The sequence below is a fragment of the Hippopotamus amphibius genome, chromosome 1 (assembly GCF_030028045.1).
Source record: "Hippopotamus amphibius kiboko isolate mHipAmp2 chromosome 1, mHipAmp2.hap2, whole genome shotgun sequence".
Taxonomy (NCBI): domain Eukaryota; kingdom Metazoa; phylum Chordata; class Mammalia; order Artiodactyla; family Hippopotamidae; genus Hippopotamus; species Hippopotamus amphibius.
In genome coordinates, this window is record NC_080186.1 from 126,330,832 (window position 1) to 126,345,806 (window position 14,975).

Sequence of the window (14,975 nt, forward strand, 5' to 3'; positions counted from 1 at the left end):
GCACTGAGGCTCCCTGCAGGCCTCCCAGTGGCCAGAGGGACAAGGGACACAGCTGTGGGCCCAAGGACAGGATGAGGACCTGCAGGAATGGGTCTGAGGCCTTTTTCTTTTCCCGCCTCCGTGAGGTCCCAGATCAAAGACCATCATAGAGGAGATCTGTCCGGATGAGGGCACAGCTGAAAACCTGGCCACTTCCCCACCCGAGACAGTGGTACGTGAAGAGGACTCTTTAAATGAGTGAACCAAACTGGGCTCCTAGGATTGAATTCCATTTAAGCTGTTTCCCCCTCCCTCCCCATTTCGGAGGGGGCTTGTGAAGAAGATCAGAGATGTTATAAGGAACAAAAAAGCTGCATCTTGGCTCTCATCTCCATAGAGTTCGAGCACGTGTTATGATTCTGCTGCCCGGTCACAAAACACAAAAGCAAAAACAAAACCTTGGGGGAGAAAAAAGATCCCTGCAGATGGAAGTCACTTCATTTTTCTAAAGTTTTTAGTATTGGAGGAAGGGGCATTATATGTTTAGTTAGCAGTTTTTATTTATTTTAAAGAAATCATCTTTTATCTCCCATTTTGCCTGTTTTCCTCTCTAAAATAATACAACATAATGCCATTGTTCTTGAAATTGAAGAACAAATATGCAAATATAAACTCCTTCTTAAGATTAAAATTTTCTTGCAGTGCTCAGAAATTCTCAATGGTAGTAACAGGGACTTTTTCCCAAGAAGAAAGATAATACTGCATCATGTTTTAATGACATTTAAAGATATTATGATATTAATAAACCTCTAAGCACCTGCATTGCCTTTTCAAAGGACAGGGTAAAGAACTGGAATTGACTGAAATTTCATCCATTTTATAAATTTAAGCTACGAGTAGTGTGTAGCTTGAGGAAAATATGTGGATTGATGAATTTTTTTTTCAGTATTATATTGTTATGGAAAAAAAAAAGGGCAGAGGACCTGAATAGACATGTTTCCAAAGAAGACATACAGATGGCCAACAGGTACATGAAAGGGTGCCCAACATCACTAATCATCAGGGAAGTGCAAATCAAAACCACAAGTGAGATATCACCTCACACCTGGGAGCAGGCGGTTATCAAAAAGACAAGAGATAATAAGTGTTGGTGGGGATGTGGGGAAAAGGGAACCCTGTGCATTGCGGGTGGGAGTGTAAATTGGTGCAGCCTCTGCTGAAACAATATGGAGGATCATCAGAAAGCTAAAACAGACCTCCCCTACTATCTAGGCATTCCACTTCTGGGGATGTATCTGAAGGAAGCAAAATCACTGCGTCAAAAAGATATCTGCACCCCATGTTCATTGCAGCACTGTTTACAGTAGCCAAAACATGGACCTTGAGGGAATTCTGCTGAGTGAAATAAGTCAGAGAAAGACAGATATTGTATGATTTCACTTCCATGTGGAATCTAAAAAAAATCCAAGCTCACAGGTACAGAGAACAGATTGATGGTTGCCAGCGGCAGGAAGAGGGTGGGGCAGGTGAACCGGTGAAGGTGGTCAGAAAGTGCAAACTTCCAGTTATGAGATAAATGAGTTCTGGGGATGGAACGTAGTGTACAGTGACTAAAGTTAACAGTACTCTGTTGTATATTTGACAGTTGCTAAGACAGTTATCTGAGACCCGTGCAGGAGAAGTGAGCCTTGGAACAAGGCTGTGGAACGAGGCTATGGCAGGAGGGGAGAGGGCATGGACATTGGTAGCTAATAAAATGCATCTGCTGTAATAAGGCTTCTTTCTTTCTGTACAACATCTGGGCTTAATGCCTTTTCTTTCCCTCCCTCCCTTCCTTTCTTCTGTTTCCTTTTGGTGGTAATGAACAAGACTTAGAAAACCATTTCAGCTCCTCCTAGGTTATTGATTTCTTTCCACTTCTGTTTCTGAGTCAGTTTTGCAGTTTTTCTCAAGAAGTGTCCAATTCATCTAATTTTTCAAACTTAACTTTTCAAATGTAATCATAGCATTTCTTTATCATTAAAAAAAAATCTCAACTGTGCCTGTAGCTTTCTGTTTCACTCCTAAACTTGTTCACTGCTTCCTTGTCTAACTTTTGTTTTGTCCAAACATCTGAAGATTTGTCTCTGAGACATCTAAGAACTAGATTTTAGTCTTGTTGACTCTCAGAGTTTAGAAAACATTCTATTTATGTAAATTTTTTCATTCCTTTCCTTCATCTTTACATGGTTTTATGTTGGTGTTGTATTTTTAACTTCTAGAGCTAAATTCTTAATTCATTTTATTTTCAACTTTTTTTTTTTGGTGTGCATTTAACATTTATTACAACTAATTGGTGATGTGATAAGACAGTGCTCATGTGGCCTGAATACTGGTCACAATCACAACAAAGCTTAATCCAGCCCAGCAGATACAAATGAAGTGTAAACTGTGAAGACATGTTTACATACGTAGAAGTATGTATAAAAGTGACATTGAAACAACTGTATATCCTTTAAAAATATAGAGCCCGCTAATGCCATTTTACTTCATTCAACTCACACTTTCCTATGAGAGGTGGTGTCCGTTTTTATATTTATGATTTCCGATAACTAGGCAGTGCCATGGAAGGGAAGGAAGCTGCCCTACAGTTTGCTGCACTTCTAAGTGGAGGGAAGCAATAGGGGAGTAAAATAAATTTGGCTGTAACAAGCACCCCAGAAGGAATATTCGTGCTTTAAACAATGACTTATGCTACACTTTGTGAAGAGAGTAGCACATTTTCCGTAAGAGATTAAGAATCCCTGGTAAGTCAACAATTCCATTTAATTTTGGGGGCATCAAAAACAATCCAACTACGTTACTGAGTGATTATAACCACAAAAAACTTATCTCAGGAGTCAGATGTTCCTTGGCCTTAAAAATAACATGCTTACTATTATGAAACAGCTGATCTCTGTTCCTCATTCCAGGTTTAGAATGCCTAAGAAATAATTTTTAGTGTAAAACAGCATCATTCCATTAGTCTTTTGTGTATTGCCTTTGTTTTAAGGTGTTTAGTTTCTAATAAGGGTCTTTGGTATAAATTTGTTTTTTTTCTAGAGTTTCAACATAGAGTGAAATTTTCATTCGATATGTGCCATATCAGTTCCCTTTATTTGCATACATACTGAAATGCACTAGTCTTTGGTTTCATAAAACCAGGTTTCACATAATTTAACTTTTTTGCCAGACAGTAATTAATAAATGTCTATTGCCTGATTGTGTCATATTCATAGATACACATAATCAAGGTAATGATAATAATCTATTCAAGAGAAACAGACCTATAAACTTTAAAATAGCCAGAAAAAGTACCTTTCTTTTCCTTCATTCTAATTCATATTTAAATCCCTTGTTATCACTTGATTAACCAAAGTTCCCTTTAAAAAAAAATTGTGTAGGCCAGAGTGAAGCAGCTTAGCAGAACAGTAATACTGACAAGACGTCATCTTACACCATTAGCTAACATGGACATGAAGGCAGTGACCATCTACAGTGTGTGAAATGCCACAAGAAGTCATCAACAGGGGAGAAGAGTTATGTCAGTCCAATTTCTTCAAGAACACTACGTGGGGTTTCAGCTTCCTCCTGCAGTAGATCAGCCTGCTCTATTGCCTTAAGGACATTTTTCTTGGATGTTTCCTGAACTTCTCCTCCCAAAAGAAACTCATCCAAAATAAAATAAGCCTTCTCAAAATTAAAGATGATATCAAGTTCACTCACACTGCCAAAATACTTATCAAGTAATTCCACATAACGATGAATTACTTCCAGGGTAATTAGTTCATTGTCCTGATCCTCAATAGCACAGCAAAAATATAGACTGGCATATCTTTTGTAAACAATCTTCAGATCTCGCCACTCAAGAAAGCTGCACATTTTAGGTTTCCGTGCTAAAACGGTTTGAACAAGTTCTCTTGTGATCTTTTTCTTCTCTTTGTCTGATAATGGGACATACCATTTCTGCAGTCGAAGCTTTCCATGACGACTAAAAAGCAACATAAACTGCATTGCGGCTGCGGGCCGCGGGCGCGGCGGGGCTCGGCCGGCGGCGGCGGCGGCGGCGGCGGCTGAGGGGAAGCCCCTGTCGCTGAGCGGAGGAGGAGAAGCCGTGTTGCTGCGGGGAGCTATTTTCAACTTTTATTCTCTATTAAATGTATTTAGGGCTCTCAGTGTCCCCATACAGAAGTTCTTAATGTGTTGTGGTGTAGGTTGTTAATTTTAAACTTGATGTGTAAGCTCTTTGTGTCCTGGTTAGAAAATCTTTGCCTTATCCAGCATCATAAAACTATTCTTGCACGTTTTCATCTTAAAAACTTGTTTTACCTTACTTATGAAGAGCTATATAATATACTCCACCTAGAATTGATATTTGCGTATGTCGTGCATCAATATCTTTTCCCCATGACTATCCTATTGACCCAACACCATTAGGTGAAAAGACAGTTTTTCTCCCCTTGTCTTAAATCCCAAACTCTGTATGTGTGCGTCTGTTCTGGACTCTGTTCTGATTCATTGACCTATTTGTCTACTTGCACCAATACCATTGTGTCTTAATGACTGTAGCATTAAAACAAGTCTTGATACGTGGTAGTATTAGTTCTTCAGCTTTGTTCTTAAAGATTTTCCTTGACTCCTTCCATGTGAATTTGGAAATATGCTTCTAAATTTTTATAAAATTCTGCTTGTTTTGATTGGAATTGCATTGCATCTGTAGGTCAGTTCAGAGAAAGTGACTTTCCAATATCAAGTCTCCCAATCCATAAATATGGTATATTCATTCCTTTGCTTATTAGTTCTTTTAAAATTCTTTTTAATAATGTTTATAATTTTCATGTATATGTTTTACATATCTTTTACTGAATTAATTTCCAAATGTTTGTTCTTTGGGAATTGTATGCAATAACATTTGTATACAATAACAATTGTAAGTGTTTTTAAATTTTTTCTATTTGTTTTCTGCTGCAGTATGAAAATCTAATTGATTTTTGTATATTGACATTATATTCTCACTATATTCACTTGTTACTACTAATAGTTTGTGTATTCTCGGATTATGTAGATAGACAGTTATGACACCGGCAAATAATGAGTTTTGTTTCTTACCAATTTTTGTATGCTTTTTAAAATTTTTCTTGCCATATTGCATTACCTAGGACATCTAGTACAGTGTTGAATAGAAGTAGTGACAGCAGCAATGCTGGTCATGCTTCTCATTTTCAGGGCAAAGATCTCTGTAATTCCCCCATTGTGTATGATGTTTTCTATAAATTTCTTGTAGGTATTTTTATCTGATGAAATACATTTTTTCCTAGTTTGCATCATTATCACACATAAGTGTGGAATTTTATCAGATGCCTTTTTTGCAGTTTCTGAAGTGAGCATAATTTTTTCTTTTTTCCTTTTAATGTAGTGAATGACATTAATTTTCAGATGTTAAACCAATCTTACTCTCTTGTAATAAACTTCACTTGGTCATTATTATTTTTTATTAAAATTTATTAGTATTTACTTACAGGTATTTATTATTTTAGTATTAATAAAAAGGATTATCCTTGTGGGTATCAGTAGGTATGATTTTCAATTATTTTATTTACGATTATTTTTTGGGGTTTTTTGGGGTTTTTGTTTTTTTCATGTAAGGTCTTTGTCAGATCTTGGTATTACTTTTATACTAGCTTTATAAAACAAATTGAGAAGTATGTCCTCTGTTCATATTTTCTGGAACAGTTTGTATGAGATTGCTGTTATTTGACTAGTCAGATGTTGTATTGCCTTATGTGTCAGTTTTGTTTCAAGGAATTTGTGTATTTCAAGTAGCTCTCTGAAAGTTATCGGCATAGATTTTTTGATAGTATCGTCTTATTTCTTCATTGTGTGGAGAATCTGTAGTAAGTCTTCTTCCTCATTCCTAAAATTGATTATTTGTCCCTACTCTTTTTCTTTCCTTGATGAGTCATGTTGGATGGCTGTCAGTTTTATGAGACTTTTCACGGAAACACCTTTTGGCTTCATAAACCACTTGAAGGTCGTTTCATTCTCATCATTAATGTCTGCTCTTACCTTCATTATCACCATCTCTTTACTTTGTCGGAATTCAATATGTTTTTCTAACTTTTTGAGCTGGATGCTTAGATCAGTGATTTTCATCTAATTTTTCTGTAACATATGCTTTTGACTCTGTAAATAATTTCTCTCAAAGCATGCCTTAGGTTTCACTCGACAAAGCTTGGTATGAAAGTTTTTCCTTTACCATTCAGTTAAATTGTATTGTAATTTCCATAGTGGTATATTCTCTGACTCATTGAATATTTAGAAGTGTAGCGTCCAAGTATGTGGGGATTTTCAAGTCATCTCATCATTTTATACCTTAATTCTACTGTAGTCAAAGAACATGACATTATTTCAATGCTTTGAAATTGTTAAAACCTAATTTGTGGCTCAGAGTGTAGCAAATTTTGGAAGAGTATGATATGTCGTTTTCTGTTGCTGGACACAATGTTCTACATATGTCAGTTGAGTCATATTTATTAATGGTTTTATGCAAAATTATAGCCTTACTGATTTTTGTCTGCTTCTTCTGTTAGTTACCAAGTGAGACCTGGTAAAACTATCACTATGACTGTGTCTTTGTCTATATCTTTTCTATTCTTGTTAATTTTTGAACTATAGATTTTGAGGCTAGGTGGTTGGGTACACACATTTAGAATCATTACCTCTCTCAGTGACTTGATCTTTTTATCATTGTGAAACTTTTCTTTCAGTGCTTTAAAGCTATCTCTCCATTGTATTCTGGCTTCCGTGTATTCTCTTGAAGAGTCAGCTGTCAGCCTTATCTTTCTTCCTTGGAAGGTAATGTTTTTTCACTGTCTGCTTTCAAAAGTGTTTACTCTCTTTTTGGTTTTCACCCATTTGACTGTGATGTAATTAGTAACTTTCTTCTGCTTGAGGTTCATGGTGCCTCGTGACTCTGTAGCTTGATATCCATCATCAGATTTAGAAGATTTTCTCATTTATTCCCTCTTCAGATATAATTTCTATCATTTTCTTTTTGTTCCCCCTTTCTGGGACTACAAACTACAATTATGCCTTCATCCCAAATGTCTAATTTCCATTTTCTTTTTACTTGTCAATTTATTAATTCTCTGTTCAGGTGTATATAATCCAAAAGTCAGCAGATTATGACCAGCATGCCAACCACCTGTCTTTGTAAATGGAATTTACAGCTATCCCCATTTATTTATATATTGCCTGTGGCTTCTTTTGCACTACACCAGCAGAGTTGAATAATTGCACCTGAGACAACATGGCCTGAAAACTCACTTTTACTATCTGGTTCTTTAAGATAATATTTGCGGAACCCCAGTCTCATCTACTAAGTCTATTCATTCAGCTATTTATTCAAATGATAGTGATTTTTATTTCTAAAATCACATTTTTATTATACTTTGTTTCTGGTGAAATTTTCTATCGTCATTTAACTTTTTGAACATTTTAGTGATAGTATCTTAGTCTAGGTTCTTCCTTTAAAAAAAAAAGGTGTTTTTGATGTAGAGCATTTTTGAAGTCTTGACTGAATTTGTTGCAATATTGCTTTTGTTTTATGTTTTGGTTTCTTGGCCACAAGGCATGTGGAATCTTACCTCCCTGACCAGGGATCAAACCTGCACCCCCTGCATTGGAAGGCAAGGTCTCAACCACTGGACCACCAGGGAAGTCCCTGGTTTTTCTTAAAAACAGAGCCTGAGGCCAAAGCCATGTGCTAACATTGATGTTTTATGACCATGGGAATAGAGTGAGGTATGGCTAGGCCTTCAAGCAGGGAAACAAGACAGGAAGACAAGGCCAGTGCTACAGGAAGTGGTATTGATATACTTGCATTTTGAAGTTTCTATCAGTTAATGCCCATATCTGGATTTCCTATAATTCTGTTTATGTGTCTGTTTTCCCACTGTTTTGGTTGTTAAATTTTATCTTTGTTGTGTCTCTAGGGTTCTTTTTAAGTTTTGCTGCACATAGTAGAGGAAAGATTATAGATATGATTTGAGACTGGATTATTCTGTTTCTAGAAGACAGATTAGCAGCCAGTCACCTTCATCCAACAAGGGACTGAAATAACTTGAACCTCGGCTTCATTCCCTTTGAAAACTGGCATATTTCCTGTCTACTCTTATTCCTAGGATACAGCTCTCTGGGGTCCCAGCTGGGAGCCTGGGCTGTTCACTGACATTCCTCACCTTGGTGGGCCTGTGCCGAGACCAGCTCGGCAACTCGAGGTGAGTGACGGGTGCCGCAAGCTTGAAGAAGACACAGACACAGACTGAAGAGAAAAGTGGGACCGGGGGGCTCAAGACCTCTCGGATCAAGAGCCCCACTGACTCATCCCAGGCTGCTTTTATTGAGTTCGTGGGCTAACATTCTCAGGTTACACTCATAAACAGTCAAAGGCCTCACATGATTGAGGCAATTATCTTTGTTTACTTCCTGGGTCTGAGTTGAGCAGGTGTGGATTTGAGCTGGGGGTGGAGAGCAAAACAGCCCTGGGGGTAGGAGACCTCTCTCAGATATTGGGGGTCTGTGCCCCACCCGTGTTGGCCCCTCTGCGACTGTGCCTGTCTTAGGTTGTTCCTCCCTTGAGGAATCTTACCCGTCTCTGGCTAACCAGTCATCCTCCAGGGCCAAACACGGTGATATAAGGAAGGTTCTATGCACCACCCCTGTTGGCCCCTCTGCGGCTGTGCCTGTCTTAGGTTGTTCCTCCTCTGAGGAATCTTACCCGTCTTTGGCTAACCAGCCATCCCTCAGGACCAAACAGGGTGATATTAGTCTCCACGCCCTGCACCCTCAGCTCCTCCACTGCTCAAGAATCCCATCGCTCGGCCCACATCAAAAAGGTTCCCGAATGTCTTCCCACATCTCCCCCTTTTTGTTTTCGTAGGAGAAGATAAGCCTGTAGGAGAAGATAAGCCTATTCGAGTTATTTCTTTTTCCGTCAATCCTTGGAGTGTTCCTCCTGTGCACCTGAGAACTTAAACATAGGATAATTAAAAGACAACAAAAAGTATCAAAATGCTTAGGAGACTGCTATTCATGCCTTTTATCCAATCCAATGGATGCAATGCTTTTAATCCATCAGCTATACTTTGTAAAGTAGCACTTTTGGTGTAGAGACTGCAAAAATCATATTGCATGCCAGTTATTTTAGTTTGTAATTGTTGTATGTCCAGTGTGACACCATCTGCTCCATATCCCAGCAGATGTGTCACTGGCATCATGGCCATTCCAGATTTGTAATGTTCTTCAACTTAAGGGAAGTTTCCATATTTCTGTTTGAGCTTGGCCATTCTCTAATTGAGGCCAAGGAAGTATTAATCCAATCCTAAGCCATAAAATGGGATAGGGCGAGTGCATGGCAATATTGGTATATGCCATTACAACCTTTTATAGGGATTGCAGGAGGAGTTGTTTTGGTGTAAACCATTAGAGACTGCATACCCCTTAGGGGACCAGTTTCATACTGTTCCATAGGAACCATTAAGTAGTATCACACCCTCCGTCCCACGGCAAACATCCCAAAGAATCTGATCTTGTCTGTCAGCCCATATCCGTTTTATTTCACACAAAGGTCTATCAGGGATGGCATAATTAGTAAACTTAGTATCCAAAGCTCAAACCTGACAACAAATGTACAAAGTTCATCTCTGGAGATTCTACATCCCATTCAAGATGGCGTTTCTTTGGAACGCTCATGATATGGCTTAATTCTCCGAGATGGAATCCACACAGGTTCCAGGCCTTGTCCTGGTGACACACAAGCAAACCCTCTTCCCCATGTGATTAACCTTCCTGATGACCAGATATTAGTCAATGGGTCCTGCCACCATATCAGCGGCTGTGCATCATTAAAATGAGTCACATTCTTAGACGAGGCTTGAAAATGCCTCTCAGCTGCTGTATCTGTAGCCTGTGCAGATACATTCAAAAAATTAATAGTAAATAAGGCTTTATTTAAAATTGTTTGTTGCCCTTGGGTGATTCCCCCTTTTTGTTTTTGGAGCATGTTTTTAAGTAGTTGGTTTGCTCTTTCAACTATTGCTTGTCCCTGGGGGTTGTAAGGAAGTCCTGTAGAATGTGATATAGACCACATATCAAGAAATTGTTGAAAAAGGAGCGTTTCTAGAATGGACAACTCGTTGAAGTAATAGAAAAAGATCCTAAAGAGGCTGTGGAATAGACTGCTTGATAGTAGCAGTTTCTATCATATTAGTGTCTTGAACCACATAGGCAGAATCAGATAAAATATTAACGGCCTGAGGTATGTCTTGCAAAGCACAGATAACTGCATATAATTCTGCTTGCTGAGCTGAAAAGTGAGGGACAGGGATTTGTCGTGTTTTAAATCCCGTATATCCCGCTCGGCCCTTACTAGAGCCATCAGTAAAAATTATAGAAGCATCTGGTATAGGATCAGATTTTGTTATTCGAGGTAGAATCCATAGGGTTCTCTTAAGAAACTGCAAAATGGGATTTTTCGGATAGTGATTATCAATTTTTCCAATATAATCAGCAAAGGCAATTTGCCAACTTACACAATTTTGGAAACAAGCCTGAATTTCTTTAGTAGTTAAATTAATAATTATATGTGAAGGGTCAGTTCCAATTAAATGCTTACTTCGAGTTCTTCCCTTCAGAACCAACTGAGTTAATAATTCTAAATAAGGTGACAAGGATTTTACCACAGTATTTGCTAAAAACAACCATTCCACAATTCCTTCATTTTGCATTAATATCCCCGTAGGTGAATGAGGAGAAGGTAATATAATTAATTGCAATGGCTGATTAACAGTTACTCTCTGTAATTGAGAAGAATGAATTTTACTTTCTACAAGTTTTAGTTCCTCTAAAGCAGCTGATGTTAAAGTTCTTGGACTATTTAATTTTGAATCCCCTTTTAACAAAGCAAATAGGTTAGACAATGCATAGGTGGGGATCTCCATGCATGGGCGAAGCCAATTAATATCTCCTAGGAGTTTTTGCAAATCATTAAGAGTGTGGATTTGATCTGACCTCAGTTCCACCTTTTGTGGTCTAATAGTTGTTCTATTAACTATTGTGCCCAAATATTGATACGGGCTATGCATCTGTACCCTTTCTGGAGCTATTTTAAGTCCTGCTCTATCAAGGCTAAGCTGCATGCTAATATACGCAGAAGTAAGTAAATCTTGATTAGGAGCAGCACACAAGATATCATCCATGTAATGGATAAGATAACAATTAGGAAATTCTAGTCGCACTGGTTCAAGGGCTTTAGCAACAAAATTCTGGCAAATAGTAGGGCTATTCAACGTGCCTTGAGGTAACACCTTCCACTGAAACCTTTTTCGAGGTTCTTTATTATTTAGTGCAGGCACAGAAAAAGCAAATTTTTCTTTATCTTTGGGATGTAATGGAATGGTGAAAAAGCAGTCTTTCAGATCAATAACTATTAAAGGCCAATTAGCAGGGATCATATTAGGTGATGGGAGGCCTGGTTGTAAGGCCCCCATTGGTTGTATAACTGCATTGACTGCTCTGAGATCTGTTAATAAACGCCATTTACCAGTTTTTTTCTTTATTGGAAATACTGGAGAGTTCCATGGGCTAAAAGATTCTTCAATATGTCCTTTTTCTAACTGTTCAGTCACTAATTCTGTTAGAGCTTCTAACTTTTCTATGGTTAAAGGCCACTGCTCAACCCATACAGGTGTATCAGTTTTCCAGGTCAATGGGATTGGTGCTGGGGGAAGCAGTAAGCTTTTACGAACAGTGGCCACTAGTGAAAAGACTGATATCCAAGACCTTCTCTATTTGCATTACCTTCAGCTGGAATGGGAAATAGTTTCCCTTCATGATATTTACCAAAACCTAACCCTGGCTGATATCCTTGATTTATCAGCATTTCTTGACTTTGCATACTATAAGTATCTAATGTTGGGATGTGGATTTCAGCCTTCCATTGTTGCAATAAATCCCTTCCCCATAAATTAATTGGAAGGTCTGCTATATAGGGTTGTAAGTGGGCTGGCTGCCCATCTGGGCCAATACAAGGCAATATTTTAGCACTTTGCTGCAAGCCATGAGCTCTACCTAAACCTACCACTGTAATGTCTGCAGGACAAGTAGGCCAGCGAGAAGGCCAATGATTACTGCTTATAATTGAAACATCAGCACCTGTGTCTATTAATTCTCTAAAAGCTTTCCCACTTATAGTTACTGAGCACGTTGGGCGTGTTTCTAAAATTTTTTCAGAGAGGAAAACTCCAGCCTCTCCTGTGCTTCCAAAGCCTTTCGTTCTCCTTACTTTTGTACTATTGCCAATCTTATAATATGGCAGAATAAGCAACTGTGCTATTCTATCACCTGGATGGGCTTTCCATGGAACCGAAGTTGATATCATCACTTTAATTTCTCCAGTATAATCATTATCAATCACTTCAGTATGAATTCTAATTCCTTTTGATGTTAAACCAGACCTTCCTAGTATTAAGCCAACGGTTTCTTTTGGCAAAGGTCCAGTAATTCCTGTTCTGACCAATGTTGGAGTTTCTGCAGGCAGTATAATAATAGATTCTGCACAAGGAAGGTCTAAGGCTGCGCTGCCTGCTGTGGCTGGTGATAATTCCATGACACTGCGGAGTATTGGGCCATTTCTGCCTGTTTCTAGATCTGATAGGCTCCCTTTGGTTGCGGGGCTAGGAGTGAGCCCCGTTGATAGTTTCCCGACAAGGGGATTCCATCCTTATGGAAGTTAGATTTACACTGGCTTGACCAGTGAAATCCTTTTCCACATCTTGGACAAAGTCCAGGCTGTTTTTGCCCTTTGATTAAGGGTATCGGCTCATGTACTGCCTCATAAATTCCATTAGGATTATTAGGATCCACTCCAGGTGCCACCCTTTCATGAACAGTCACTGGAAATGCTATTTGCATAGCTTCCAGATCTCCCTCTTGTCTAGCCTGCAAAATGCCCTTCTGTAAGGGTGATAAAACTGAGTGTCCTATAGACACAGGAAAGGCATAAGCTCCCCCAGGCGGCATTAAAGAGGGTGGAGGAGGGGGCAGTATAGGAAGTTTGCCCTCCTCCACAAGTAAGGGAGCCGATGGTCTTAATCCCTCAGCCATTTGTATTCCCTTCTGTTTTTCAGTTTTGTTTGGCACCGCACATGCCCATCGGTCCTCTGACGGACGGGCTTCTTCATCAAAGCTATCATTTGAGCCTTCAGGAGCCCATAGAGGCTCTAATACTGACTTAATCAGAGACCACATTTGACCAAACAGAACCTGGTACTGGAGTCCCTTTAGAATGCAATTTTTAAAGTTCGTTCCCAACCTTATCCCTAAGTACATAAACCCAGTATTAGCCTAAAGAAGGAAACTATATACAATATTCTCAACTATTTACAGAATTTCTAACAATCGACCTTCACTTGCTTTTTACAAGACCTTCACTTGCTTTTTACTCCACCTGCCCTTAGGAGCTGCCGTAACAGGCATACATCTGGTCGATATTAATCTGAACTTTCTTTATTTCCCATATTTTACCCCGAACACAAACTACCCAAGAGATTTACTTACTGGCAGGATTTTCTCAGAGGCCTCTTACTCTCCTCTTGGGGGCTTCACGGCACTTCCCAATTCTTCACTTTTATCAATTTCACTTTCCGTGAACCTTCGTCACTCAAGCCTTTCGAGCCCCACGTTGGGCGCCACTTGCCGAGACCAGCTCGGCAACTCGAGGTGAGTGACGGGTGCCGCAAGCTTGAAGAAGACACAGACACAGACTGAAGAGAAAAGTGGGACCGGGGGGCTCAAGACCTCTCGGATCAAGAGCCCCACTGACTCATCCCAGGCTGCTTTTATTGAGTTCGTGGGCTAACATTCTCAGGTTACACTCATAAACAGTCAAAGGCCTCACATGATTGAGGCAATTATCTTTGTTTACTTCCTGGGTCTGAGTTGAGCAGGTGTGGATTTGAGCTGGGGGTGGAGAGCAAAACAGCCCTGGGGGTAGGAGACCTCTCTCAGATATTGGGGGTCTGTGCCCCACCCGTGTTGGCCCCTCTGCGACTGTGCCTGTCTTAGGTTGTTCCTCCCTTGAGGAATCTTACCCGTCTCTGGCTAACCAGTCATCCTCCAGGGCCAAACACGGTGATATAAGGAAGGTTCTATGCACCACCCCTGTTGGCCCCTCTGCGGCTGTGCCTGTCTTAGGTTGTTCCTCCTCTGAGGAATCTTACCCGTCTTTGGCTAACCAGCCATCCCTCAGGACCAAACAGGGTGATATTAGTCTCCACGCCCTGCACCCTCAGCTCCTCCACTGCTCAAGAATCCCATCGCTCGGCCCACATCAAAAAGGTTCCCGAATGTCTTCCCACAGGCCTGGAGCTCCAAGTTTTGTTCCCCGGCCACTTGAGTCTGCTGATAGGTCTGTTCAGCTTCTCAGCTGCTCAGTCACCACGTGTAAAATGGAAAATGTCTTGAGCAGAGATGGTGGTACCAGAGGTGGTGCCAAGTGTTATAACTCACCTTTCTGGGTTTCCTTTGTGTCTGGAATATTGGCCCTGCAAATCCCCACTACTGTGGTCATTCTCTGAAGCCTTCAAATACATTAAACAGTATTCATGCAGCACTTTTACTTCTTGCTGGGAGGATTCATCTGAAACAAGCCATTCTTCCCTAGCCAGAAGCAAAACTCCCTAGAAGCCTTTTCTGTGCTCTGCTCATCCCATCACTGTAACCCTGGCCCTCCCCACCCCACACACACATCTCATGTCTGGAATTTTTCACCGTTCTCTAATTTTACGTTTTTTTTTTTTTTACTGTTTTATAATTAAATACATCCCTTTTTCAGTCAGTCCTGATTTAGATTTACTAATAAGCTTTACTGATTTATTTCACCATTACTGGTTCTTGCCCTCTCACTACTTTCTTGTGCA

At 39.7% G+C, this 14,975-nt stretch overlaps 2 protein-coding genes across 10 annotated transcripts in view; one reads left to right on the forward strand and one right to left on the reverse strand.

Annotated features, from left to right (window-relative positions):
- LOC130848966 (serine/threonine-protein kinase MARK2-like) overlaps positions 1-14,975 on the forward strand; it is an 88,036-nt gene that overhangs the window by 8,395 nt on the left and 64,666 nt on the right. The gene's annotated exons all lie outside the window — the stretch shown is intronic.
- On the reverse strand, positions 2,284-4,114 carry LOC130849012 (AP-1 complex subunit sigma-2-like). Its single transcript, XM_057727541.1, has one exon. The coding sequence runs from the start codon at positions 4,009-4,011 to the stop codon at positions 3,538-3,540; it is 474 nt and encodes a 157-aa protein (XP_057583524.1). The 5' UTR covers positions 4,012-4,114; the 3' UTR covers positions 2,284-3,537.